The following is a 25911-nucleotide window of genomic DNA, read 5'->3' as shown; positions in this document are numbered from 1 at the left end:
CGTCACCATCCCAGCGCCGTACTTGGCACGAGCGTTGTTGTGAGCAGTAATCCAGTCACCTTGCGACATGCCCGATCCGTCCGCCCCGTTACCCTGAGGAGCAGGCTGTACAGGCGCAGCGGCAACGGCGGGTTTGGTAGGCTTGGCCTTTTCAGCCGCGGGTGTCGTCTTGGTCTGCTGCGGCGCTGGGTTCGGTTTCTTGGTCTCCGCAGAGTCGGCGGGGCGGCGCATGACGACGGTGGTAGTGACAACGGTGAGGCGTGCGTTGCCCTGTTGAGCATCGCCCCCGAGCTGGCCGTCCTGCTTGATCTCCGCCTTGCCTTCGGCCTGCGGGACACCTGCGGGCCGTTCCCCTTTTCCAGTGCAAGGCTTGCCATACCGCCCACTGACTGCAGCCTTGGGTAGGGTACTTGATGTGGTCAGAGCTGGAAGATCAGCTGGTGCGAAAGGGACTTGAGGGGACTTGGGTTTACATGCTTTGCGTCGGACTCGCTCGACCCGGGTCGAATTGACACCTTGGACGGGTGGTGAGATAGCGATTGTCAGAAGCGGAAGAAGCAAGAGGCTGAGAGCGGACAGCTGCATCTTTGCAAGTAGTGGGGCGCTAGACGAGTAGAGCAAGGGGTAAGGAGTGTGGGGTGTCAGATACCAGATCTTGACGGTCGACCGGACGTTGCGGATTGCTTGACGATGCTTATATATCGCTGCTATGAGAAGGGAGTGAGCGTGAGTGCAGTCAGTCGATAACACCCTTGTCCATGCCGATTATAGATGAGCTAGTGAAGAGGGGTAAGATCATCTCAAGGACCCTCGTACCGCTGAAACGGGGGTCGCAAGGACCTTTACACCAGTCCCTCTCGCCCCCTGACCGGTTCCTTTCTCCCTCAATGTCATCTTGATGCACGAGGCTATCCCTTTCGCCAGGGGTAGAGTCAGGCATCGCTTGCTGCAACATGTAAGGACTATGAGCGCTATGAGCGCCGAGACGTGAAGCCGAAAATGGTGAACGCAGGAGCTCTGTAATGCCGCATAATGCCGACCTGAGCAAAGTCTTCGGTCCTCCAAATTCCTCGAAGGCTGCGATAACGCCGCTAAACTCCGTCTCGACGACCCTAAACCAACCTCGATTTTGTTGAATCGAGGTCACTTTTTGGCTGGACCCAAACTCCTCGTTCAATCACCCTTCTTCTTCCTCTTGTCACCTATGATACGTGAGTACTTCGCCTTTCGCGTCCCCTCCTCCATCCTTCCCAGGTCTAGACGTGAAGATGAGCATTTTTAATTAGACTCCGACCAAACCAATGGGGACTAAATACACTGAAAATCCTGAGCATCTAGACCTTTCCCCCTCCTCCCTTCATTCTGTCCATTGTTTGGGGGACAGGGGCGTAAGCTGATCATACAGACATCTCTTACCAGACTGGGTCGCTCAGCTGTGTACATTGCTCATACCCCGATTAGGCGATATGAATAGTAATACAGATCACCCCCTGCGCAATACTGCCCCTCCGCTGCTTTTCAGTAACGCAGCTCACCCTTTCAACTCCTCCCCCTTGACCCCTAAGGCCTCCAATGCCTTGATCAGCTGGTCCTTCGCTTCGGTGCACGCAGCTGTCGCCTCTATGATTCGCTTCTGGAAGTCCTCACTCTCCTCGAGAATGGCATCTTCATCCTTGCATCTCTCTTCGAGCTCGTCGGGACCAATGTACCATCCTCGTTGTGCTGCCTCGTTCTGGTGCATTTCACGAGTAGCCAGCGTCGCTCGCGTGATCGCTGTGACGCTCCCAGCAAGGCTCGTGAGGCGGTCTTCGAGTCCGTCCAAAAGCCACTGCTCGGTAGCCGTGCGTGACCGTGATTCCCCCTTCTCGCCGAGGCTCGTACCCGCATCCGCACTCGCACCCGTAGGTCTGATCTGGCTCTTGCGCAGATGGTCAACGTAAGTGCGCACTCTTTTGACCGTTGCCTCGTCCGCAAGAAGGTCCTCCACTGCCGCAATCTTCTGATCGATCAAAGACCACGCTCGGTCTGCCTGTTCCGCTGTTGCACCGCTCAGGACGGAGTTGGGTACGCTGCGCATTGTCGTGGATGTTGATAGCAGAAAAATGAAGATACCGCGGCGGGAGTGTGGTCCTGTGTGAAGAGATAGCTCGAATCATTGCAGCTGTCCTGGGTCATGGACAAGGGCAGCTCAACCTGAAAGAAAAGTTGAAGGGGTACGCGAAAAAGGATCATCTGAAAGGGAGCTCGACAAGTTTCCAGAGGTGCCTGGGGCCAAAGTGGTATCTGTTACATGCAGCTGCCCCCTAGGCCCGCCTACCTCCCATAATACCAACTCTCTTCCGCCCATCGACTAAGCCGCGCCCCGGTATGGCCCCGCTAGATTTCATAGCCGTCTTGAAGAAGTTCGTCCTAGATTGAGCGCCGGCTGGCTTAGAGGAGCGTGCGGGCATGATGGGAGGGAGACCGGTACCAGGCGCGGGTAGGTCGGGCTGGAGGAGTTGTAGATGCTTGCCATTCCTGCCCAGTCAGCCAGCTGTCCCGCCATGATTGGAGACCGACCCATCAGACTTGCGGAGCTGCGGGAAGGAGGCTCACCCAATATCCCTCACTATCTCCTCCTTGTCCACTTTTCTCCTCTTCCGCTTATCCCTCTTCGTCTCCCTCTGCTGCTCTTTCCGTATCCGAGCGGCCTCTTGCCGCCGCACCTCCGTATCGGCCTCCTCCGCCGCTGCCGCCTTGAGCACCTTGGCGGACAGCGGCCTTCCGAAGCCAGAGAGCGGCGCCAGATCAAAGTTATCCTCTTCCTCCTCGACCGGTTCTGCCTCTGCCCGTCTCTTTCCGCTCTTCAAAGCTGATTTGGCCGCCGCTTCCGGTTTGACCGTAGTAGACGCCGCCTTCTTGGATTTGGCGGGGACGGAGACGCCAGATCGAGCCTCCGCGGCCTCCATCATTGCCTGCATTTGCGCGCGCATCGCCCGTTCCTTCGCCGAGAGGGGTCCGTCCTTGAGTGTCTCGCTGGAGTCCGATTCGGCGCCGTCGTCCTCCTCGTCTTCCTCCTCGTCCTCATCCTCCGAATCGGAATGGAACGATCCCTCTCCATCTTCCCCTTCGCCATCATCCTCGTCCTCCTCGTCTTCCTCTCCGTCCGAGACGGTGTGGAATGATCCCGCCTCGCTCCCCTCCCCATCTTCCTCCTCGTCGTCAGACTCATCATCTCCAGCAGCCATGGCAGCCTCCATCCGCTTCCTCAGCCTCTTAGCATCCGCATCATCGCCATCGTTCTTCTCCGCCTCGTCCGCGCCCGCAGACGCGAGCTTCCGCTTCGTACCCGCCGGATTGGGCTTGTTGACCGTTGGCTTCTTGGCGCCAGCCTTCAGCGCCGCTTTGGCATCCGCGATGGCTTTGGACCGAGCTACTGCAGCTTCTCTCTTGGCTCGTTGAGTACTGCTATATCAGCCTCCATTCAAGTTACATCAGAATGAACAGTCGGACGTACTGGGCGATCTCGTCCTCCTGACTCTTGATCCCCTTCTTTGCCGCCCCGACGGCTACAGCCTCCGGCGCCTCGTCGTCGTCATCATCATCCTCTTCCTCATCGTCTGACATATCCTCGTAATCTCCCTCATCCTCCTCGTCTGATCCATCTGAGCCCTGCGAAAAGCCCAGACGGAACCCCTGTCCGGAAGACGGCCCGGCGACGGCGATCTGGTCTTCGGATTCGTCGAAGATTTTCCGCTTGCCCTGCGCGGGCTGGATAGCAGCTGTCGGCACCTTCGGGCGAGGCATAGTGGTTTCTTTGAGGACGTGGGAGGTGTGTTAGTTCAGATAGCTGAGCAAAGGCGCGCTGCAAGACCAGCGCGAGCTGATCATGAACTTGGGTGGAAATTTGAGTGCCGTAATAGACCGGTTCCGACGGAATCCACATCTGGTGCCTGACGTCAGTCAGCCACACCGCCGCCGCTGCACAGCACAGCGATACTGTCTGACTGGCCACTCCATCTCATTCACCACTACATCTGTACAGATCTTTCACGATGGCCCGTCCACCAAGCTGTGAGAGTGCTGTCCGCTGTGTGAGGGTGCGATTGGGCTGACAGGATAGCCGGAGGGGATATAATCCTCTATGTCCTCGCTCTTCTGATTCCCCCAGTACCAGTGTGAGTTTCGTCCTCATGGCCTTGACGGGACTAGAGGCTGACATGTTCAGCTTCATGAAGCGAGGATGTGGCGGGGATGTGATCATCAATATCTTGTTGTGGATCCTGGGGTGGTGAGTCAGGAGCCCCTTTCCACCTCTCCATCCCTCTCGTCTCCGATTCCTTGCTGAGGACGTGCGACAGCCAGACTGACCATCAGGATCCCAGGCGTGATACATGCGTGGTGGATCATCTCAAAGTACGAGGTGCCAGCTGTCAGAGGATACTAGAGAGAAGAAGGGGAAATGAATGCAAGTTGCACCGTGATCTGGGCCTGGGAACGGCGTGGCGCTCAGATACCGGTCTTCTGTGATTCTGAGGCAGAGAACGTTCCGCAGTTGGAAAATCATTGATTTCAAGATTGAGGGGATCCGTCTGTAAAGAAGACAGAGGTTCGAGCAGAGTATGGCGGCACCGAAGCCAGAGTGGGTGACAGCTGGATCCAGCAGACAGCTTGCGGGCCCATTAATTGTTGCATGCTCCGAGCCCCGCTCCGCTCCGTAGTCCGCCGTGTACCTCCGCCGGTCGTCTTTATCACTCTCCTCGTAGCTCTCTCTCCGGTTATCGGCTACGGTTCCGCTGCAAGGCACATGGGCATGGCAGGTCCGGCCGCGGAGAAGCCCGGACCCGAGCGGGGGCGCCTGGGTCACCGCTGTGGTGCCCTCCCGTTCGGCCGTCTTTCTCGATCGCTCACATTACTTCCATGGAGTAGTCTACGCAAGGCACTAGCGCAACTTCCACAGTGCGCACCGTACAAGTGGCGATCACTACGCGCCTTCCTTCTCGTTGAGCAGCTGTCAAAAGTAAGCATGGTGATATCATCGCTTAGCCCACGTCTGCCTGCCGATGCGGCACTCTGGAACTTACGTCCGTCGTTACGAACGCTCCATCTAATCTCAGATCCCGACTGTTCCTTTTAGATCTCCTGCGTAGTCGGTGCCAAAAAAGTTGGCTCGGGAAAGTCAGCAAGATGAGGCACACGACGTGATCGTTGGTGCTAATTTGGTGTGGAGGTGATGTCGACTAAAGTGTGCGGGGGAGGATGGAAACCGGTAATGAGGGAGACGATATAGCTGGTCTTGAACAGCTTCTCACCATCCTCATATATATCTGCCAGCACGTCAAAAGCTACACCTAGAGACCACTCACTCACCTACCCATACCCGGACTACCTCAGCCAAAATGCAGCTTCTCGCCAGGATGAAGCGGAAGAACTGTAAGTCCCGATGTCCCCTACTTTGTGAAAGTTGAGCGGAGCTGAAATCCCAGCTTCGGAGAAGACAGACCATGCCCATCAAGCCATCAAGAAGCCCTCCACCTCCACTCCCTCATCTTCGACTGTAGACGTACACGTCAAACCTGCCACGAATCGGTCTCGATCTGCTTTCCGGATCTTTGTCCGATCGACCTCCCCCTCCTCTGCTTCTTCCCCTCCCAACAGGTCTCCAGAGTCTTCATCCCCCTCCTCCCCTGGCCAAATCCCAGACGCTCTACCCCCTGCATACTCGGCAAACGCTGCGTCAACACCTGCGCCCACATCGGCGGCACCAGCAACTGCGACTACTGCTACACCGGCACGGCCTAGGCTACCGGTCAGGGTGCCTTCGCTGCTGTACTGCCCGGTGCTGGACAAAGATGGGAAGGGTTATGGGAATGAGGAGAACAGGCGGACGACGGAGCTATAGGCAGAAAGGGGAGCGTACAGAGGCGGATGGATGGGATGATGTCGGCGGACCGCGGTGAAGGCTGTTGTACCTGTAGTAACGATTTCCTCCTGCATCTAGACACCTGTTCATTGTATGTAATCACATCAGAGCCTGATCCAGCGCATCCCTTCATCCACATCCCATGAGTTTGCGTGCAGCGTGAGGGAGAAGACTACAGCATGGCTATGGCCTGCAACCCACTGTACGTGTCTAGTAGGGCAGGACTTTTTACGTGGGCGGCGTAAATAGATTCCTCCTTTTGCTGCAACAACACCGAAACCCCCACCCAACTCGTTCCATCCCTTGTCTTTTGCCCCCACTCGACCTAGCAATGAGATGAACGAGCAAGCATTCGTCCAGCAGTACACGACGCAGGAAAAGCTTCTCCTCGCCCAGGCGGTGCACAAGCTCGGCGCGGTACAATGGGAAGCTATCAGCAACCTCCTGATGGAGCATCCCGTCTTGAGCGAGCGGGCGGCACCTGAGCGCGAGCAGCTGTTCAGCGCCAAGGCGTGTGAGGAGGGGTATGTGGGCTTGATGACTGATATAGGCATCAATGTGTACGTCCATCAACGACAAGAGGAGGAGGAGTCGAGCTGACGAGGTAGACCCGCAGAAGGGGGAACCAAACCCCACGCGAAACCGCATCTCCGTCTCGCCCAGACCTTCTATATCGCCCGGGTCGCAGAGCTCAAGGAGACGATCCAGACATACGAACAGCGCTTCAAGACCCTCATGGCGGAAATCCAGATGATCAAGTCGGGGGAGATGGACGCGGCGATAGCGAGTGAATTGAGGGGGGTGTTGGCGAGGATGTTTGGGAAGAAGATGCTGGATGCGTGGGTGCCGGAAGTTGGAGATGTGCAGGCGGCGGTGGAGGCTGGGGCGGTGCAGGAGGGGGAAAGGGAAGCTGCGGCCAGGGCCGAGGAGGAGAAGGAAAGGGAGGCAGCGAGAGACAAGGAGGCGGCGGTGGAGATGGAGACAGCCGGGCCCGCATCCGACGCGCGCGTCGCCGAGGCTCCAGAAGCGGAGGCCCCTGAGGAAGCGGCTGAAGCTGCTCCGTCGGTCCCCGGACCAGATCCAACGGTCTCGACTACAAGGCCGACACGCGGTCGGTCCGAAAAGCCGATATCGACAAAGAAGGCGGCAGATGCGGACGCAGCGCCAGTCGCGGTGGAGACGGGAGCGGCGGAAGTGGAGGTTGAGGATGAGCCTGACGTCACAGCACCTCCAGCCGAGGCAGCCGTGGAGACGGAGGAGAAGAGCGCGGGTCCGTCGGAGAGGCCAAAGAGGGGGAGGAAAGCCACCATATCCGCCCCTGCTCCTCCTGCGAAAGAGCATGAGCCCCCAGTCTCCGAGGCGGACATCGTCGCTCCTCCCTCACCTACTACCTCGAAACCCACCGAACCCGCTGCTCCTCCCTCCCCAGCACCCGCCGCAGCTGGTCGTCCCACTCGCAAAGGCAAGACCCCCGCTCCGGAGAAGACACCTGCTCCCGAGCCCGTCCCGGACGCGGCGGAGGACGAGGATGTTGTAATGCACGAGCCTGACGCACCCACAGCCGAAAGTTCCGTCGAGGTCCAGGCGTCCTCATCCCGACCGGACACCCGGCGTCGGCCATCACGAGCCGGCGCTACCCCCGCGCCGGCGCCCCCGGCCAAAGAGTCCCGGTCGACCAAGAAGCCCACCACTCCTCCTCCAAAAGCCGTTTCTGCTTCCCCGGCCGGCTCGCCACTCTCTGAGCTGTCAGAGGCGAGTCCGGCTCCTGCCGCAGCTGCGCCTAAGGGGAAGGGGCGGAAGCCTGCACCAAAGCGTAACTCGCGAGGCAATAAGGAGGTCACGCCTGTCGAAGAAGAGGCGGAAGAGGAAGAGGCGGCAGGTCCGTCCAAGCGAGGAGGCAACAAGCGAAAGGCGTCCGCTCCCGCTGCCGGTGCACCAACGACCAAGCGGAAAGGAGGGAGAAAAGGCGCTTCGCCGGCGCCTACCGTCGTTACTGTCCCCGACTCGGAGGCGGACCACGAAGAGGTCAACGAGGAGGAAGGGGCCGAGGAGGAGAAGCCAGCCCGGCGCGGTCGAAATAGCATGCCCGCTCCTCTGCTCACGGCGGGTACGACCGCTCGTCGTGGTCGACCACCCAAAGCCTCCCCTGCGCTCTCCACAGGTCGGACAAGGGGCTCATCCCCCTCGGCTTCTCGCCGGGCACCGTCAGTCAGCTCCACGACCTCGGTAGCTACGCCTGCTACTGGACCTGCTAAGCGCGGTCCCGGCCGACCGCCCAAGAATGCGAAAGCGAAGGAGGAGGAGGCAGAAGAGCCGGCAGAGGAGGAGGAGAAGCCGACCCGTGCAAGCGGAAGGAAGCGGGGCGTTGAGGTGGATATGAGCATGACGCCAGCAACGACTGATCGGGCAGCGCCAAAGCGGGGTGCGGCGGGTCCGGCAAAAGAAGAGGAAGCCGCGACGGATAAGCGGCCAAAGCGGGGGTCGATCCGAAGTGAGTACGCCTCACACGCAGATCACCTATCTCCCGACGCATCACATCACATGGTGCAGGGTTGACGCTGACAGGTCCCCCTCCCAGCACTCCCACCAACGCGTCTCGACCTTCCCGAAGAAAGTGAGCCGTCGGTCTCGGCGGCGTCCCTTTCGCCACGAAAGGAACGGGGTACGACCGGGGTCTCTGATTCTGGAAACGCGGTGGCCGGGCCGTCGACTTCGGCTCGGACGTCTCTCGGTGGGAGGACCGTCCACAGCCCGGCGACGCGAGATAGGAAGATGACGGCCAAGCTGCTCATGGGTTTGCTGGATCAGGTTGGGGCGCACAAGAATGGGAATATATTCCAGAGACCGGTCAAGGAGGTCAGTACCATACTTACCTGTGTGAGGACGGAGCTGATGAAACAGAGTGATGCGGAGGGGTATCATGATATAGTCAAACAACCGATGGACCTCAAGACGATGCGCCAGCGTATTCGAGATGGGCAGATTGCGAGCGTTGACGATTTCGAGAGGGACATGCACCTCATCTTTGCGTAAGTCTTTGTAGGGGCGACGTATAGGCTGGGCTGATAGTCAGAAACGCTATGCTGTTCAACGGAGAGGATACGCCGGTATATGACATGGCGGAAGACATGCTCAAGGATGCCGAGTCGCACTTGGCGCACTTTAGGGCGATGCAGCAGGATCTGGGGCGGTAGGGAGAGGAAGGGGCGGGAAGGTCCCGACCTGGTTGGACGGGATGGTGATAAGGATGCTGTGCATCTGAGAAGGGAGATCTCGATAGACAAGTTGTGTAATAGGACAATCCATGTGTAGGTAGAGGTAGATATCGATGGAATAGAAAGTGTGTAGAGACATCGGGAGTCAAAGCTGAGATTCATCCTAGATACACACGTTGATCATCGATCCCCCTCGCTAGATTGGCTAACCTATACAAATCGTCGCCTGCTCACAATATACAACGGACTCTGGCCCTGTAGCCTGAAGATCCCTTTCTGCTGACCCATACAATCAATGTCCATAGCGCTTCACCGCGGGCCCAACGCCGCAGCGTAGCTCAAACCCTCGATACGCCGCATCCCTACCGCCTCCTTCTTGTCCACCACATCAAGCCCGTCCATGTCCAGTTCCAGCTCGCCTAGTATCATATCCTCCGCTTCCCGATCCGTCCCATCCAGGAGCTGGACATGCTCCCACTCGTCTAGTTCCTCATCGTCTTCTTCCTCGCCAGATGACCGGGATGCAGCCTTGGGCGCGGACGAAGCGAGGAGGCCGGGTGTCTTGGGCGTGCTAGCGAGCGATGTGGGTGTCGACCTGCCGGGAAGGATGATGGAGAGGCCGCGTTTCGCTGATGCGGGGGAAAGAGGGGAGGTGGGCTCCGTGTCGGGCAAAACGAGGACGGAGGGGGTGTGGATGAAGTCAAAGCCTAGGGTCGCGGCTGTGGTAGCTGTATGATCAGCTCAGTCCTCATTCCTGCAAGCCAGAGGGGCCAGAGGAGCCAGCTGAAAGCATGCCCGACTCACCTCGCTTCTCTCGCTTGCCCTTTCCATCCAGAATCAGTTCCTCCAGTCCGACCTCCCTCGCCCCCTTGCTTTGTGTCCCACTCATATCGCCGACACTCCCGGGTTGACCATGAGCGACCTCCCTATCCTTCGTGGCCGCGTGCATGATTGCCACGCCGGCAGTTGTGGGCATAGAGAATGCCTGAGCCTTCCGGGACGCGGCATAGCTATCGAGGAAGGCGACCTCGGCGCGCCAGTCCAGGGTGTTGGCGCTGGTAGGTGAGAGGGTGGACTTGGGCTTGTGGGGTACCGAGTGTCCGGGGCGGCGCGATGGGATGGGACGGGGAGGGATGGGCATGGTGGAAGATGAAGGGGAGTAGGATGAGTGGCGAAAGCGGTGTCGGGGAGGGGTCGGGTATGTATGGGCGTGATGGGGTATCGCGAAGTGTAGGTAAGGTAGAAGAGATCCTAAGGTGGAATGAAGAAGGAGAAACAAGAAGCAGGGTCCCTTTCTTATATGATGTGCCGAGTGGGGGAATGACGCACGGTCGCGCAGGAAGCCGAAGAAGAAGGAACGTGCCGATGATGAGGGGGAAAGAAGCTCAGAAGGTGGAGTTCGTAAGGAAGGAGAAGAAGGGAGAGTCAGTGGGCGCGATAGATGATGATTGATGAAGATGAGCTATTACCTTGACGCTTCCTCCGCCCTCCTCCATCTCTTATCTCTGCTCCGAACGACGTCGAGGCGGTGTCAACAAAGAATGGAACCGATCGAGCGACGCGTCTCGGCTCGGAGGTGGGTGGCGAATACAGTTTTACGGCACTCCGCTTCTCCGAGGTGTTTCAGATTGGATCTGACGTCATACACCTGCGTGCAGGAAAGTGGCGGCAGTGTGGCGGATCGCCACACCCAAGTGCCACATCGAGTGCTAGCAGGTCAGCACCCTTTGTCGTGCAACTCCTTGCGCTCCTATGTGCGGCGGGACATGTTTCGCGTTTCAGACTGGCGAGAGACGACCTGATCACCACTGAGCAGGAGTCACTGCCTCGGCATGGCCTTACATTGTCTTTCCACCTCCCACGACGACCCATACTCACTCACCTTCATCACAGCAACAAGGACTCTGGCTATGGGCATCAAATTCACTGCACCCAAGACCGTGGTGTCTGCATCCGAACACAGACTGATTCGGTGCCAAGGAGGTCCTGATCCTCGGCGACGGCATCCTCCTTCCGGATGGAACATCGTAGACGACCTGCGCAGCTCGACAGATACGCTGGAAGAGAGGCAGGCCGTGACACTCCTGGGCAAGGGTGCCCTCAGTATGTGGTATGATCCAAAGACCGAGAAGGATGCAGACACACTGGTGCGGCTCAAACAAACGAGGCAGGAGCTCGACTCTCGAGTGAGGACCTACAGAGGCTTGCATCACGGCACGGTTCATGTCAATCCCGCCACCATTCCGGAGGATCTACAGGAGACGGGCGCGGAAACAGTCGAGCTCACTTGGAAAGACACTCCCGAGTATACCGAATGCTCTGATGGCTCTACCGCGGCCCGCTTCAAGCGGACTCCCGAGTGGGCCACGGCGCCCGGACTGAGGGGCTCCCGCGTCATCTGGCTGATGACGGGCATGAGGGATGCCGTGGGGCAGCACACACAGGGCTCCTCCATGCTTGATGCCAGCGGCGTGTCCACGTTCGAAGGGGCCATCTACCACTTGCCGCTTGTGGTCACGGAGACTGCATCATCTGTGGTGTCTGCTGGGCAGCAGAGAAACCAGCAGCAGAAACCGAGGAGCGTGCGGTATGATCAGGCGGACATACAAGGGTGACGAGGCGGGTCGAGACGCTACCCAGAGCGAATGTATGCACGGTGCTCTGTCTTTAACATTTCATTTTCCTCTCAGAAAAATGTCGGCACAGCCTTTGCGTAGCCCTTGCCAGGGAGACCTAAGTCGCGGAATCCTTTCTGCTTACGCTGCAATGAGATCGTCCTTTCACACCGGTGGCGAGAAGTTGCACGCGCGGGGGCGAGAACCCTTACTCAGTCCTCACAGCAGGGTTTCCTTTTCCCCCCATACATCATACTCTGATACCCAACCCTCTACTCATCATAAGAAAGTACTACCAAACCAGCAATGTCTTCCGCAGCTTTATCGGAGCAAGACGTGGCGAAGGATGAGCTTGACTGGCTGAACGGGACGTCGGGACAAGCAGCTGTGCACGCCGGAGCACGGGAAGCAAACACCAAGAGGCTGACTGATTTGGGGTACGGCCCAATCGGCTATGGAGTCGTCACTCTCACAGTCTCCACCACTGGAAGGACGTCATCGTTGGGGCTGCTCAGCCTCAGAGCGGGAGAAGCCTCAGCGGTGTCCGTGTCGGAGATGTGCCGTGGGGACCCCTCGCGCTCGCTCTCCGTCACTCTGCCGGAGTCCAACAATGACTGGCAAAGCGGCCTGGACTGGACATGGCATGCCGACCAGACCCCGATTGGGCTGGCAAGGCTCAACAACGGAACTGGGATCGTCACTCTCAGCTTTGGCATTGCGAACCCCCACGAGAGCCACTTCACCACGCTCTGCTTGGTACAGAGGACGGTGCCTGAGGATCAGCCCGAGGTCATCAGTGAGGGAGTCCCCTTTGTCTGCATGGCAGATCTATGGGCCCCGCAGCGCGAGATTCTCGAGATGTTCCGCCGACTGACCGCGCAAGGTACTGTGAAGCCGAGAGCCAGCGGTACAGCGGATCCGGTCCCTGAAGACGGCGACTCGGAGACGGGCGGCGAAGACGTCGGTTCGGAGATGGATCCTGGAGACATCGGCTCGGAGACGGGTGCTGAAGACTCGGAGACGGAGGCTGAACACCAGCCAGGTGACATCTCCCAGGGCGTTCGCATGGCAGATTTGAGCATAGTGTAGGATGGAGATCTCGGAAGCTTCACCCGTAGTCACTTGTGCGGCCGGAGCGAGATTGACTGACTAGCCTCTCCTTGACCGTCTCGAAGATGTACCGCGCATGCATTTCGCTCACCCAGGTCATGACGACGCCTCGACCGAGCAAGGCATGTAATGACTTTGACAACATACATGACAGTTATACAACTTGTAAATGAGCTGGACCCGTCCGCGTTCTGAGCCACAACGACCTCTCAGCTATGTGATGACTGTACTCGTCAAATACTTCCTCTTGCCTCGCTCATGCAGCGTCAAGGGCGCGTCTCCCGTAAATGCCAGAATCTGATATTCCGCATGGTACCTGGAGTGATCAGCGGTCTAGTCACAGGTCCATGTGGCCGAACCTGTACTCACCCAAGTGTACTCAGATTCACCCTGAAATACCCCAACCCCTTCCCTACTTCAATCTCCCCTACCCCATTCCCACCTACTGCCGCACCCACAGCTGCGCTCGAACTCGCACTACCCTTCCTCTGATTGTCCCTTGGAACACCCAACGCCGACATCCCCTTATCCCCCGTCAACTTCTTCAACCTCTTCCTGACCCACCCGCGATCATCCATCTCCTCATCCTCCGCTATATCCGCACTTCCGCCATCTAGCCTCCGTGGCGCGCTAACCTCTGGGTGCGACATCATCGGAGACGAGTTGAGTGGTGTATCGCATATCGCGGTGATTTCGGATTGACCGTTGGTGTATGGTGGCGAGAAGTGACGGGCTTCGTGTGAGGCGGTACGGGCCGGTGGGGGTTTGAATGTGGATTGCGAGGCAGAGCGGGAGGCGATGTGTCGGAGACCGGCTTGGCGGATGTTGGTGGGGACGGTTCTGTGCGGATCAGCCATCCTCGCGATACTTGGCCGAAACGAGTTAGAGGCTACTCACTTGCCCGGATCAAACATGAGGAGATTCAGGTCTCCCCTTGAGGTCTCCTCATAGCCCACGACAGTCCGAGAATGACCATTATGCTGAGACGTCAGCTTACCCATCATCGCACCAACAGACGATGATTCGGCGAGCTCACCTGCAGTATCAAGGGATACCTGTCCGCTCTTCTTACCGCACTACCCCTACTTCCCTCTCCATCGCGCATGAGCACGTCGAATGCATTGACTGAAGTTGAGCCATCACGTCCAGGAGCACTCGATGCACCATGGCTGGCAGAAGGCAAGCCCTCGTCCTACGATGTCAGCTGCTTCCGCAAGAATGAACGGCGATCGAAGCTCACAAAGTACTGCTTGACCCATTCAGTCAGTGCTTTGTGAGCCGGCCGAGCGCCTGGATTCTTTGACTTTGGGAAGTCATCTAATCCATCAGCGGTGCCTTCGTACTGTTTCCTAGGATGCTTACAGAGATCGCACCTGTACTATCAGCTCTATGCTGCGATCACCAAGGGTCATCACGCAGAAACTCACGGTACCCCCTTATAGCTGAACATCGCACACAAATCACCCGTCCCGACCCATTTCCGACCTCCTAGGACCTTGCCTCCAAAGTGCGCCTTCCCCTCCGGATCGAAGCCCTTCGCCCATGCCTCATCTAGCCATCCTTGAAGCCGGCGGACGCCCGGATCAGAGGCGTTTGCTTCGCGCGAGAAGAGCTTGGCGAGCGTGGGCGAGTGCGAGATCAGGGAGGAGATGGACATGAGGGCGTTTCTGTAGCCGCAGCCCCAGGCTGTGCGTCAGCTTCGCACGAACAGGTGACAAAGCAAGGAACTGAGAGACGGGGACGTACTAGCATCAAAGCGAAAGACACCTGTGATGGAGACGGCATCTCTGCCGAGCACGGCTCGTCTTGTTATGCCTTTATGTATCGAGCTCTCCAACAGTCCCGTCAGAACAGATATCAAGCCTGAACAGATCAGCTACCATCCCTCAACTCCCATATCGACTGGTCCCCCACCGCTGGCCAAGACATACCAGGCGAGAAATTCTCCGGCACATCCCCCACTCTCCCCTTTACAGGATCCCACCACCCATCCCCCTTCTCCACCTTCCTCCCCTCCCCTCTCCTCCACTCGACATATCCACCAGGCCGCGCCGGCCCCTCCCACTCATCCGCAATCTCCACATCGTCCCTCCCCGCCCCTATACTCTGCTGTATAAGCTGATCCGACAGCTGGATCGTCGGCGACAGCTGAATCTGAGTGGATGTCTCCCGCTCCCACGGGATACTGGCAGGACCGAGGGCGGGGTGGTCGATCGGTATTTGGGCAATGAGGTGGTAGTCGGCTGTCAGGGTCGAGAGGGTTCGGGAGGGGCGGTGGGTGATTGTAAAAGGGATAGGGGAGTCGGGGTTGGGGATGGCGGCGGTATCTGCCGGTCAGAATGAGTCTGACGGATCAATTGGACCGAGCCTACCCATACAGGCATTGACGTGTTGAGCTCGATCTGCAGCGCTCACCCCGCTGAAGAACGGGAAGGCGCACAATGGACAAGCATCATCAGCGAGGCTGTGCATGTCAGCTAGGTGCTCATACCATACAGAAGATAGTGGAGAGGAGCTAGCTCACCCTTCCTCCTCTTCCTGCTTCATCACAGACAACCTCCTCTTCCTAGGCGAACTCGGACCAGCCTCCCTGCCCACGACTGACCGCCCCGCCCCATCCTCGAAGTGCGAGTTAACATGGTGCTGGAAGGCCGTATCGTCCGCGTACTGTTCTTCGCCGCATACGGGACAGGGCTGGATCTTGTATCGCATCGCTCTGGCTATGCCGGAAGTGCTGTACAGGGTGTTTACACAGGTAGAGAGGCGTTGATACCACTCAACCGCTCGCAGCTCGCTCAGCTCAGTGGCGATCGCTCGGGTCCGACAGTGACACCGCTTTTTGGCGAGATAGGCGAGAATAGGCGTGGGTTCATATGGATGAAAGTTAGGCGAGCTGGACTGAGCTGGAGGGAGAGCAGCGCGCCTATCCTGTGCTCGATCCAGGACCAGAAATCCATCGCTCTCGAAGTCAAGGTCGGGAAGAGTACCATACATACCCGTATATCACTTGCTCAGATGTCAGACACAAGAGCAGAAGCAGCGCAGGAGATGGTAGAAGCAGGTCTGCAGACGGGAATGGAGGATACTCTTGGCGTGAGCTAGCCATGTCCCTCTGGTGACGGATAGAGCTGACCTTCAGGCCTCTCTTTCCGGCTCATTCGCCCCTCCTCCTTCCGCGCATCCCCATCACCCCGCTACAGAGGTTGGGACCACCCAGGCCTCCGGCGCATCTGCTCCTGAGCCCGAAGCCGAGTCTACGCCCGTACCAGGAATGGACGACTGGAAGCCTACATACGACGCCTACGTGAAGGACTGGCAGCACGAGGCCGACATCGCGCGGGAGAAGGCACTAAAGAACCGCAAGTTCTACGAGGACGAGGCAGAGGCGAAAGAGAAGGCCAAGAAGGACGAGGAGGCGTTGAAGAAGCGGAGGGAGAGGGAGGAGAAGCGAGCGGAGGAAGGGAGGGAGAGGCTCAGGCGGGAATTGGCGGGTGAGGTGAAGCCCGCGGGGGGTGGAGTGGGGAGGAGTAAGGAGAAGACTAAGGGAGAGAAGGTCAAGGAGGCTTGGGAGATGGTTAAGGCTTCGGAAGGGAAGGAGGCAGGCGAGGGGAAGGAGGTGGTCGCGGATGGAAGGGGGGTAATGCCGCAGGATGTCCGGGCGGGACAGGCTGTCAACGACGGCGAAGCCAGGTCGAAGATCCAGCAGGTGAGCTTGTTTGTCTGCCAGGTCGTGGCAATGTCAAGCTGATTTCCTAGACAATGTACGACCCCACAACCTCCACCGAGCCCATGCCACCATCCATGAAGTCCTCCCCGCCCTCTGGACCTTCTTCCAACCCTACCGAATCGCAAGCGGCCTCCCGGCACTCGGCGACTTCGCAGGCATGGGAAGAAGTTTCTCGCCCTGGTACGTCCTCCGAGGATCTCTCGCCGAGCGGAAGCGGATCCACCTCGTCCGCATTCGACAGCGCCACGCAGTTTTCAAACGCCAACTTGCCAGAAGTCTCTGGAAACTCTGGAAACTCTGGCACATACGGAGAGCCCGGTCAGACGGACAAGGTGCCCCACCCTCTCGACGCAGCCAAGAACAGAGCGTCTTCCCGTTCGTCCCTCGTCCCCACCTCTGGCGGCACTGCGTCCGGTCCCAACGGCAGCGGCAACGGGAACGGGAACGGGAACGCCCCACCCACCCAACCCCCATCCCTGACTCTATCCCTTTTCACCGCCCCCTCCAACCTGTCCCTCACCCGCGTGATCGCCGTACTTGGCATCAACCTCGTACTGCCCTTCATCAACGGTGTGATGTTGGGCTTTGGAGAGATCTTTGCAAGGGAGGCGGTCAAGGTTGGGGGAATGATCTTTAGGGGGGAGAGGAGGTTTATGGGCTGGGGCCGCGGAGCGGACGATGGGCAGGGGAGACGGAGGGGCGTCGAGGGGGTGGGATTGAGTGGGAGTGGGGGGTTCCCGTAGAGAGGAGTCGGCGGAGGGTGGTCATGCATATCATAGCGTCTTGCAATATCACCTGCGCACAACAAGTCTGTATCTGCATCTAGGTACACATGGTCTACCTACACAGAACCTATTGCGGACCTGCGCAATCTACCATACTCGATCTAGTGTAAATGTCCATGGACGCTTGTCCGCCCCTCGACGACCCCCGCCGACTATCTCGCCTCCAGCTTCCCCACCAACCAGTCCATCCCTTCGAATAGCCCCTCCCCACTCAACGCACTACACCCCATGATCTGCCATTCCCTCTCGCGCAGGCTGGTCAGACCCAGCCCTTCGGAGACTTGCGCCGGGGTGAGCTTGTTGGGCAGGTCTTGCTTATTTGCGAGGACGAGCAATAATGCCGAAGAGAGTTCCTACTTCGTCAGCTCTTGCCTTACCCTTGCCGGCTCAGGCTAATCAGATCGATAGAGGAAGAAGGAGCTGACTTCATGCTTGACAAGCTTGTCCAATTCCGACTTGGCCAGCGCCATCCGCCCCGCATCGCTCGAATCAATAACCAGTATAATCGCCGTTGTGCCCGTAAAGTACTGTGCCCAGCTCCCGCGCAGGCTTGTCTGGCCCCCGATATCGATCAGGCCGAATCGGACGCCTTTGTAGTCGTATGTCTCGTGGTTGCTTCCTACTGTTGGGGCACTGGCGACCTGGCTGTCAGTGATCCGATCCGCTTCCTGAGTGATTGAGGGACAGTGAAGGCGCCTCACAACTGAGCCCATCGTTATTCTATAGAGGATCGTACTCTACGCTATCAGCTCAGGTGTCTCTCTTTCGAAACGAGCGCAGCTCACCTTGCCCGCATTGTCCAGACCGAGGATGAGGACCTTGGTCTCTTTCCTCGCAAAGAGCCTTCCCCACATGGACGAGAAAGTCACTATGTGATCAGCTTGCTTCGAGCCTTTTTCGGACCTTGGAAAGCTCACCTCCCATAATGCCTAGCTGTGGTCTGTCTATAAGCTGCTTCCTTGTCGTTTATGGGCAACTTTAACACCCCTCTTTGCAGCAAGGACCACCTCCACCGCGAACCGTGCCTTAAGCTTGCCACGTACGCACGGACCATCGACGCGTCTTCGCTTTAAATCGCCGCTTTGGGTAATAAAAATGCTAATTCGTGACGTTCGCGCTGACTTTCTGACCCGCCTATAGAGCGCATATCCTCCTTTCTCACATCCTACATATACCTTCAGCTACAGGCTGTATATGCTCAACCGCCTTCCCTTGGGTCGTATCGTATCAGCCTTCAAAAACTTATCGCCTGCCTATCGCCACGGCCCCATTCGATCTCCCCTCCCCCAGCTTGCCCGATTCGCTCACGCGAGCCCCTTCCTCCTTCTTCCCGCCCGACCTTACGCGTCAGACTCGGCCAAGATGGAGTCTATGATGCTAGACCAGGACGAGCCGATGGCTGTTGTTGCTCCCGACCTGACATCGGACCTTAACGTCCAAGCTGCGCATGTCCCGGTGACCGTCGACTCGCCAGCTGGGAAGACGAACGGCACAAGTACCGGCGCGAACGGCACTGGGCACGCTCATACCAATGGCAATGGGAACGGGAGCGTCAAGAAGGAAGAAGAGGAGGATGAGGAGATGCCTCTGGCGCGTAAACCTGCGCAGACGAAACGAGCTGTGAATAGCGGAAGTAGTAGTGAGGAGGACGAGCGGCCATTGGCGAAGAAGCCGCGTGGGAGTGGAGGGGGAGGAGCAGGGGGGAGGAGGCGGATCGTAGATAGTGAGAGTGAGGAGGAGGATGTGCCTGTGAAGAAGGAGAAGGTGGTCAAGGTGAGTCTCGATACACTTCTCAGCTGGACGGTCCGCAGTGATCGCGGGCATAGCTGATATCGTTAGCCAAGACCTAGTGGGGCGACCACAGCTCGACCCAAGACAAAGAACGAGTCGAGCGGGTCGGACTCGAGCGTATCGTCAGAGGATGAGAAGCCTCTCGCCAAAAAGTCTACGTCGAACGGTACCGCCCCCGCCAACGGAAACGGGAACGACAAGGGGAACGCGTCCGCTTCGTCCTCTACGTCCAAGGCGAAATCGACCAAATCTGCCTCGTCAGCTTCTACTAGTGCAAAGAAGCGCGGCTCTTCCTCGGAGGAGGACGAGAAGCCTCTCGCAAAGAAGGCGAACGGGACGAACGGCGACACCAGTGCCAGCACGAAGTCCAAATCAGCAGCGGCGGCCAAGGCAGCAGCCGCCAAGAAGCGGCGAGAGGACGAGGAAGAGTCTGACTCCCCTTCGTCAGAATCGGATCTATCGGAGTCCTCGTCCGAAGCGAGTTCGGAGGATGAGAAGCCATTAGCGAAGAAGAAGGGTGCGGCGGCCAAGAAGGCGCCAGCGAAGAAGGCGGCAGCGGGGTCGGCTTCGGCGAAGAGTAGTGGGAGCAGAAGCGCGACGGGGACGCCTAGGAAGGGGATGGCGGCGGCGAAGGCGAACGGTGGAGTGAAGAAGGAGGAGGGAAGCTCGGAGGAGGATGAGGTGCCGCTTGCGAAGTCGGCAAAGGGGAAGGGGAAGGGGAAGGCGGTTGATGGGAAGGGAGGGAAGGTCAAGAAGGAGAAGGTCAAGAAGGAGGAAGAGTGAGTTACTTTTTGGTCCTTGCGTGTACGACGTTGAAGGGGATGGAACTGACGAAATCAGTGGTGATGAGGCAGAGGACGGGAAGTACCAGTGGTGGGAAGACGCAGAGAACGATGGATCGACCAAGTGGAAGACGCTGGTGCATAATGGGGTGTTGTTCCCGCCGGCTTATATCCCATTACCGAAGGGCGTCAAGATGCGGTATGATGGTGAGTGTCGCTGTTCAAGCAATCTTGGACATGGGACGGACTCTGGGCAAGAGGGTAGCGTGGGGAGGCAGGAGAATGTAGCGGAACGTGTAGTGCCATTCTGAAAGCTGATATCGTAGGCACCTCCCTCACCCTCCCTCCCGAGTCAGAAGAAGTCGCGGGCTTCTGGGCAGCCATGCTGGAGACGGATCATGTCCAGGACGCTACTTTCCAATCCAACTTTTTCAGGGACTTTCAGACCATTCTCAAGAAGTATCCACCAGTAAGTCCGGTCATCCTGGAGGGTTGCAGTGGACAGGATAGGCAGTAGCTGACGATTCGCAGAGAGAAGGCATCAAGGTGGAAACGCTGGAGAAGTGCGATTTCCGGCCTATGTTTGAACACTTTGAGAAGGAAAAGGAGAAGAAGAAGTCGATGACCAAGGATGAGAAGAAGCAGTGAGTGCTGCGTCACGTAGGGCAAGGGAGCAGAGCTGATTGGCAGGATCAAAGCGGATCGAGATGCCCTGGAAGCTCCCTACCTTTACGCCATCGTCGATGGGCGCAAAGAAAAGCTCGGCAACTTCCGCGCTGAACCTCCGGGGCTCTTCCGTGGTCGAGGCGAACACCCACGCAAAGGAACGCTCAAGTTCCGACTCCGTCCCGAGGACATCACCCTCAATATCGGTACCGACGCCCCTGCGCCCAAACCCAACATTCCGGGTAAATGGAAACTCATCAAACACGACCCTACCGTCACCTGGCTCGCCGAGTGGAAAGAGAACGTCAACAACAGCACGAAATACGTCTTCCTCTCTGCCGCCTCGTCCTGGAAGGGTCAATCCGATCGGTCTAAATTCGAAAAGGCCCGCCAACTCATCAAACACGTCGACAGCATTCGAAAGACGTACAATGCGGATATGAAGTCCAAGGTCATGGCGGATCGACAGCGTGCGACTGCGCTGTATTTCATTGATGAGCTGGCGCTGCGTGCGGGGAATGAGAAGGGGGAGGACGAGGCGGATACGGTCGGGTGTTGTTCGCTCAGGTATGAGCATGTGACGCTGGAACCGCCGAATCGGGTCACGTTTGACTTTTTGGGCAAAGACTCGATGAGGTTTTTGAACACCGTCGAGGTTCAGCCGCAGGTGTTTAAGAATGTCAAGATTTTCAAGGCGGATAAGGAGAAGGGGGATCAGCTGTTTGATCGCTTGACGGTGAGTTACAGTCTGGGTAATGGTACTTCCTCGCCTGATTTGAGCTGACTCGCCAGACCGGTATTCTCAACAAGTACCTGAACGACTTTATGCCCGGTCTCTCCGCCAAGGTATTCCGTACCTACAACGCCTCGTGGACGTTCCAGCAGCAACTCCGGAAACTTACACCCGCGGACGGATCGGTCGCCGAGAAGATTGCGGCGTACAACGATGCCAATCGGGATGTGGCCATCTTGTGTAATCATCAAAAGACGGTGGCCAAGAACTTTGCCGAGAGCTTTGCAAAGATGGGGGATAAGGTCAGTCCTCTTTTCCGGCTTTTCTGTTGACCGAAGGGCATCGCTGACACTCAGGTCCGCGCGCTCAAATACCAACGCATGAAACTCCGATTTCAGCTCTTCACCCTCGACCCCAAAGCAAAAAAACGGAATCCCGAGCTCGCCGATGACGAATCCGACATGGACGATGACTTTATGGAGCGGCACGAGGCGGATCTGCTGGAAAAGGCGCTGGAATCGGCCAAGAAGAAGTTTGAGCGGGAGAATCTAAAGTTGGAAGAGGCCAAAGAGGACAAGAAGCCCAAGACGGATTTAGAGGAGAGGTTGAAGGAGATCAAGAAGGAGATGAAGGAGTTGACCAAGGAGAGGAAGAGTAAGAAGGTGGAGTCGAGGAAGGGGGGTGAGTACTTTTTCTGAGAGGTGTGGGGTTGGAAATGGGAAGTGAGGAATGGATGAGAGCTGATCAGGTAGCGACTGAAGAAAAGCTCTTGGATCAGATTACCAAGATGGATGCGAGGATAGCGGTGGCCAAGACGCAAATGGGCGATCGGGACAAGACGAAGGATGTTGCGCTGGGGACATCCAAGATCAATTATATTGTGAGTAGCACCAGGCTGGGTATTGCTGTTCAGCTGCTTGTGGCCCGGTTATGTGAAGCAAGAACTGATCTTTCAGGACCCACGTCTGACTGTCGCGTGGGCAAAGAAGTTTGACGTTCCGCTCGAAAAGCTCTTCTCGAAGACACTGTGAGTCATGATGCTATTGAGGTGGTAGAGGAGCACAGGGCTGATTCTTCAGACGCGAGAAGTTCCCATGGGCTGAAGCAGAGGCGGATGAGGACTGGGTGTTCTGAGCGGGAGCGAGAAGCGAGGCGGGGCGAGGCCGCTGAGGATGCGCTGCCCAGGCGCGGGAAAGATAAGAGGGGAGGGAGCCACACACGCCATATGTAGATTAGTTCTCATGCCCATCATCAGCTGTACGCATGTCACAGTATCCCATGTCATGCAGCGCGAACGTTGAGCTGTCCATGCAATATCATGCACGCAGACAAAGCTCTACATTCCTCTACCTATAGCGGCGATTCTATTGGTTCGGCCGAGATCGGAAATATAGGTGAGCGGCATCCTCCGCCTTGTCGCCAACTGACAGTTACCGGTGGCTACAGATCGAGATCGTTTCTTACTGTCTGTTCTGTCTATACATCCATCTACTACCTCCTTCCTTCTCATACATACTACACGCCCTACAGGCGTCCCACTCCACTCAGCCCCGACCCGCAGAACTTATAAGGCCCAGCGAAAAACTCCCATCAAGATGATGCGCTTTTCACGCGCGATCTCCCGGCCTGCCATCGCGAGGAACGCGGCGATCAAGGCCAACACGAGAGGATTGGTCGTTGCTAGTCAGACGAGCAGGGCGAAGGAGGCACCAGTACGTCCTCTTTCCTGGACGGTGGATCGAACGGGAGGAAGAGATAGGTGGCGTAGAAACGAGGCTGGGGAGCTGATACTGGGCAGAATTTCGGGCAGTACAAGGGATACCCAGTTGTAGACCATGAGTGAGTGGCGCTTCGTCAACCTAGAAATGAGGTGCGGTGCTGATAATCCAGGTTCGACGCTGTAGTTGTGTGAGTTCCAGAAATCGATACGATCCCCAACAAGGGAATGCACGGGTAGTAGCTGACCATATCAGCGGTGCTGGTGGAGCAGGTCTGCGAGCGGCTTTCGGTCTGGGTAGGTCTTTCACTATTTCGATGATGCGCCACTCGATCTGGTCCTTTGGAGGAACAAGATCGCTTACTTTGCAGCTGAGGGCGGTCTCAAGACCGCATGTATCACCAAGCTCTTCCCCACGCGTAGTCATACCGTCGCGGCGCAGGGTGGTGTCAACGCGGCTTTGGGAAACATGACCGAGGATGACTGGAGATGGCACATGTGAGCTATCTTGAGCCCTTTGAAAGCCCACTGCAGCTGACGATCAGGTATGACACCGTCAAGGGGTCTGACTGGCTCGGAGACCAGGATGCTATCCACTACATGTGTCGCGAGGCACCCAACACCGTCATCGAGGTGAGCTCCTTGATGCATTCGTACCGGAAATTGAAGCCTGAGCTGACAATCAGCTCGAGCATTACGGTGTCCCCTTCTCCCGGACCAAAGAGGGCAAGATCTACCAGCGCGCCTTCGGTGGTCAATCACTCCAATACGGTAAAGGTGGTCAGGCGTACCGATGCGCCGCCGCTGCCGACCGTACCGGCCACGCCATCCTCCACACCCTCTACGGCCAGTCTCTCCGCCACGACACCAACTTTTTTATCGAGTACTTTGCCCTCGACCTGCTCATGCAGGACGGAGAGTGTGTCGGTGTGATTGCGCTCAACATGGAGGACGGAACTCTGCACCGATTCCGCTCGCACAAGACTGTGCTTGCTACCGGTGGTTACGGTCGAGCCTACTTCTCGTGCACGTCCGCACACACCTGCTCGGGTGATGGTGGTGCCATGGTGGCGAGGGCTGGGTTGCCGCTGGAGGACTTGGAGTTCGTCCAGTTCCACCCCACTGGTATTTACGGTGCTGGATGCTTGATCACTGAGGGTGCGCTGCGCCGTCTAAATTTGCGCGGGTTTAGCTGATCTTCAGGATCCCGTGGTGAGGGTGGATACCTGCTCAACTCGGAGGGAGAGCGATTCATGGAGCGATACGCACCTACAGCCAAGGACTTGGCATCGCGAGATGTCGTGTCCCGGTCAATGACTATGGAGATCCGTGATGGTCGTGGTGTCGGTCCTGAGAAGGACCACATCTACCTCCAGCTCTCTCACCTCCCGCCAGAGGTCCTCCACGAGCGTCTCCCCGGAATTTCAGAGACCGCCGCCATCTTTGCCGGTGTCGACGTGACCAAGGAGCCCATCCCCGTTCTCCCTACCGTCCACTACAAGTAAGTCCTCCGCTCCGATCCGTTGGATAGTGCTGATCAAGTAGCATGGGCGGTATCCCCACCAAGTACACTGGTGAAGTCATTACGGTCGACAAGCAGGGCAAGGACCAGGTCGTGCCCGGTCTCTACGCCGCCGGTGAGGCCGCCTGTGTCTCGGTCCACGGCGCCAACCGTCTCGGTGCCAACTCGCTCCTCGACATTGTCGTCTTCGGCCGTGCGTGCGCCAACCACATCAAGGAGAACCTTACCCCCGGAAAGCCACACAAGCCGATGAAGGACGATTTGGGCAAGGAGTCAATCGCGGAGCTCGACAAGATCAGGAACTCGAGTGGACCGCTCGCGACTTCCAAGATCAGGCTGGATATGCAGAAGGTCATGCAGACGGATGCTGCTGTGTTCAGGTGAGTTCGGGAACAGAGATGGGAATGAGATTGGTAGCTGATTGATGTAGAACACAGGATTCGCTCGACAATGGTGTCAAGCGGATGAGCCAGGTGTACGACTCGTACAACCAGGTCGGTATCAAGGACAGGAGCATGATCTGGAACTCGTAAGTTCAGCTGGCGGATGCGTCGTGCAGCGATACTCCGATAACAAGCTGACACTGTTTAGTGACCTGATTGAAACCCTTGAACTTCGAAACATTATGCAGAACGCCGTCCAGACTGTTGTTTCCGCAGCAGCACGGAAGGAGTCTCGTGGTGCCCACGCCCGTGAGGACTATCCGGACCGTGATGAGTGAGCTCGACCCTTTGCGATATCGTCGGGAATGGCATAGCTGACAATTCTAGTGACAAGTGGATGAAGCACACCCTCTCCTTCCAGCACGATATCGAATCGCCCAAGGTCGACCTGCAGTACCGTGAGGTCATTGCGACGACATTGGACGAGGCGGAGTGCAAGGCCGTGCCCCCGTTCAAGCGGACGTACTAGGCGGGAAGGACGACGCGGACAGGAAATGCAAGATTTCAAGTCTGTGATTTGCGACCACTATGAGTATGTAGGGCTTGAGATGTAGCTTTGTTGTCGTGCTGTCTCGTCTCTTGACCCAAAAGCTGTACCGGTGTCATCGCTGCTGATGTTCTTTCGCATCTGTGGAGAGCATGTGGTTCCCTTTCATAGCCCTAGCAATGGCCACCCCCACCCCCTTACCGGTTGCGCGGATGCACAGATGGAGTTGAGAGTGACCTGCTTCAGCTTCATCACCACCAAGAAGAGCTCGTTCTCCTAGCACAAATCGCAAGGGGACAAGGGGACAGACAGGTGGACAGGCACCGAATCCATCCGAAAACAGCCATCGGGATCTCGTTCCGACAGCCGATCTTATCTTGCCCAAATCTGGTCCACCTGTCCCCTTGCTTATCTCT

The 25911-nt window shown here is 57.6% G+C and overlaps 12 protein-coding genes across 12 annotated transcripts; 8 read left to right on the top strand and 4 right to left on the bottom strand.

Moving 5' to 3' along the window:
* Positions 1-1483: 1483 nt before the first annotated feature.
* MKK02DRAFT_28700 (uncharacterized protein) lies at positions 1484-3786 on the bottom strand (the record flags this gene model as incomplete). Its single annotated transcript, XM_053087628.1, has 5 exons — positions 1484-1511; positions 1536-2130; positions 2318-2517; positions 2596-3444; positions 3497-3786. 5 exons carry the CDS (start codon positions 3784-3786, stop codon positions 1484-1486), a joined length of 1962 nt encoding a protein of 653 aa, XP_052943741.1.
* A 248-nt stretch (positions 3787-4034) lies between these two features.
* On the top strand, positions 4035-4426 carry MKK02DRAFT_38633 (uncharacterized protein; the record flags this gene model as incomplete). Its single annotated transcript, XM_053090199.1, has 4 exons — positions 4035-4053; positions 4103-4157; positions 4208-4270; positions 4357-4426. The coding sequence occupies 4 exons, from the start codon at positions 4035-4037 to the stop codon at positions 4424-4426; spliced, it is 207 nt and encodes a 68-aa protein (XP_052943740.1).
* A 952-nt stretch (positions 4427-5378) lies between these two features.
* Positions 5379-5881, top strand: MKK02DRAFT_38632 (uncharacterized protein; the record flags this gene model as incomplete). Its single annotated transcript, XM_053090198.1, has 2 exons — positions 5379-5412; positions 5466-5881. The coding sequence occupies 2 exons, from the start codon at positions 5379-5381 to the stop codon at positions 5879-5881; spliced, it is 450 nt and encodes a 149-aa protein (XP_052943739.1).
* Positions 5882-6238: 357 nt separating this feature from the next.
* On the top strand, positions 6239-9096 carry MKK02DRAFT_38631 (uncharacterized protein; the record flags this gene model as incomplete). Its single annotated transcript, XM_053090197.1, has 5 exons — positions 6239-6462; positions 6511-8393; positions 8481-8758; positions 8804-8931; positions 8976-9096. 5 exons carry the CDS (start codon positions 6239-6241, stop codon positions 9094-9096), a joined length of 2634 nt encoding a protein of 877 aa, XP_052943738.1.
* Positions 9097-9426: 330 nt separating this feature from the next.
* On the bottom strand, positions 9427-10258 carry MKK02DRAFT_38630 (uncharacterized protein; the record flags this gene model as incomplete). The annotated part of the gene is made up of 2 exons (XM_053090196.1): positions 9427-9845; positions 9922-10258. 2 exons carry the CDS (start codon positions 10256-10258, stop codon positions 9427-9429), a joined length of 756 nt encoding a protein of 251 aa, XP_052943737.1.
* Positions 10259-10949: 691 nt separating this feature from the next.
* On the top strand, positions 10950-11732 carry MKK02DRAFT_28697 (uncharacterized protein; the record flags this gene model as incomplete). The annotated part of the gene is made up of 1 exon (XM_053087627.1): positions 10950-11732. The coding sequence occupies one exon, from the start codon at positions 10950-10952 to the stop codon at positions 11730-11732; it is 783 nt and encodes a 260-aa protein (XP_052943736.1).
* Positions 11733-12038: 306 nt separating this feature from the next.
* On the top strand, positions 12039-12821 carry MKK02DRAFT_38628 (uncharacterized protein; the record flags this gene model as incomplete). Its single annotated transcript, XM_053090195.1, has 1 exon — positions 12039-12821. One exon carries the CDS (start codon positions 12039-12041, stop codon positions 12819-12821), a length of 783 nt encoding a protein of 260 aa, XP_052943735.1.
* A 234-nt stretch (positions 12822-13055) lies between these two features.
* MKK02DRAFT_38627 (peptidase family C78-domain-containing protein) lies at positions 13056-15554 on the bottom strand (the record flags this gene model as incomplete). The annotated part of the gene is made up of 11 exons (XM_053090194.1): positions 13056-13158; positions 13212-13682; positions 13740-13822; positions 13879-14034; positions 14083-14159; positions 14205-14215; positions 14270-14528; positions 14589-14705; positions 14774-15169; positions 15215-15306; positions 15367-15554. 11 exons carry the CDS (start codon positions 15552-15554, stop codon positions 13056-13058), a joined length of 1953 nt encoding a protein of 650 aa, XP_052943734.1.
* Positions 15555-15857: 303 nt separating this feature from the next.
* Positions 15858-17312, top strand: MKK02DRAFT_38626 (uncharacterized protein; the record flags this gene model as incomplete). The annotated part of the gene is made up of 3 exons (XM_053090193.1): positions 15858-15935; positions 15982-16548; positions 16599-17312. 3 exons carry the CDS (start codon positions 15858-15860, stop codon positions 17310-17312), a joined length of 1359 nt encoding a protein of 452 aa, XP_052943733.1.
* A 194-nt stretch (positions 17313-17506) lies between these two features.
* On the bottom strand, positions 17507-18278 carry MKK02DRAFT_34663 (putative ADP-ribosylation factor; the record flags this gene model as incomplete). The annotated part of the gene is made up of 5 exons (XM_053088989.1): positions 17507-17707; positions 17780-17995; positions 18056-18091; positions 18140-18222; positions 18272-18278. The coding sequence occupies 5 exons, from the start codon at positions 18276-18278 to the stop codon at positions 17507-17509; spliced, it is 543 nt and encodes a 180-aa protein (XP_052943732.1).
* Positions 18279-18749: 471 nt separating this feature from the next.
* MKK02DRAFT_17657 (topoisomerase I) lies at positions 18750-22460 on the top strand (the record flags this gene model as incomplete). Its single annotated transcript, XM_053085819.1, has 11 exons — positions 18750-19118; positions 19455-19924; positions 19986-20134; positions 20254-20396; positions 20459-20571; positions 20618-21329; positions 21386-21628; positions 21683-22007; positions 22079-22206; positions 22283-22353; positions 22406-22460. The coding sequence occupies 11 exons, from the start codon at positions 18750-18752 to the stop codon at positions 22458-22460; spliced, it is 2778 nt and encodes a 925-aa protein (XP_052943731.1).
* Positions 22461-22921: 461 nt separating this feature from the next.
* MKK02DRAFT_38623 (FAD binding domain-containing protein) lies at positions 22922-25477 on the top strand (the record flags this gene model as incomplete). Its single annotated transcript, XM_053090192.1, has 12 exons — positions 22922-23038; positions 23125-23165; positions 23217-23234; positions 23300-23340; positions 23415-23541; positions 23589-23676; positions 23730-24201; positions 24247-24544; positions 24589-24945; positions 24996-25094; positions 25157-25282; positions 25336-25477. The coding sequence occupies 12 exons, from the start codon at positions 22922-22924 to the stop codon at positions 25475-25477; spliced, it is 1926 nt and encodes a 641-aa protein (XP_052943730.1).
* Between the last annotated feature and the right edge of the window lie 434 nt (positions 25478-25911).

This window comes from Dioszegia hungarica (genome assembly GCF_025882075.1).
Source record: "Dioszegia hungarica strain PDD-24b-2 chromosome Unknown MKK02contig_16, whole genome shotgun sequence".
NCBI lineage: Eukaryota > Fungi > Basidiomycota > Tremellomycetes > Tremellales > Bulleribasidiaceae > Dioszegia > Dioszegia hungarica.
Note: the sequence above shows the minus strand (reverse complement) of the source record. Positions and strands in the feature narration are given on the sequence as shown.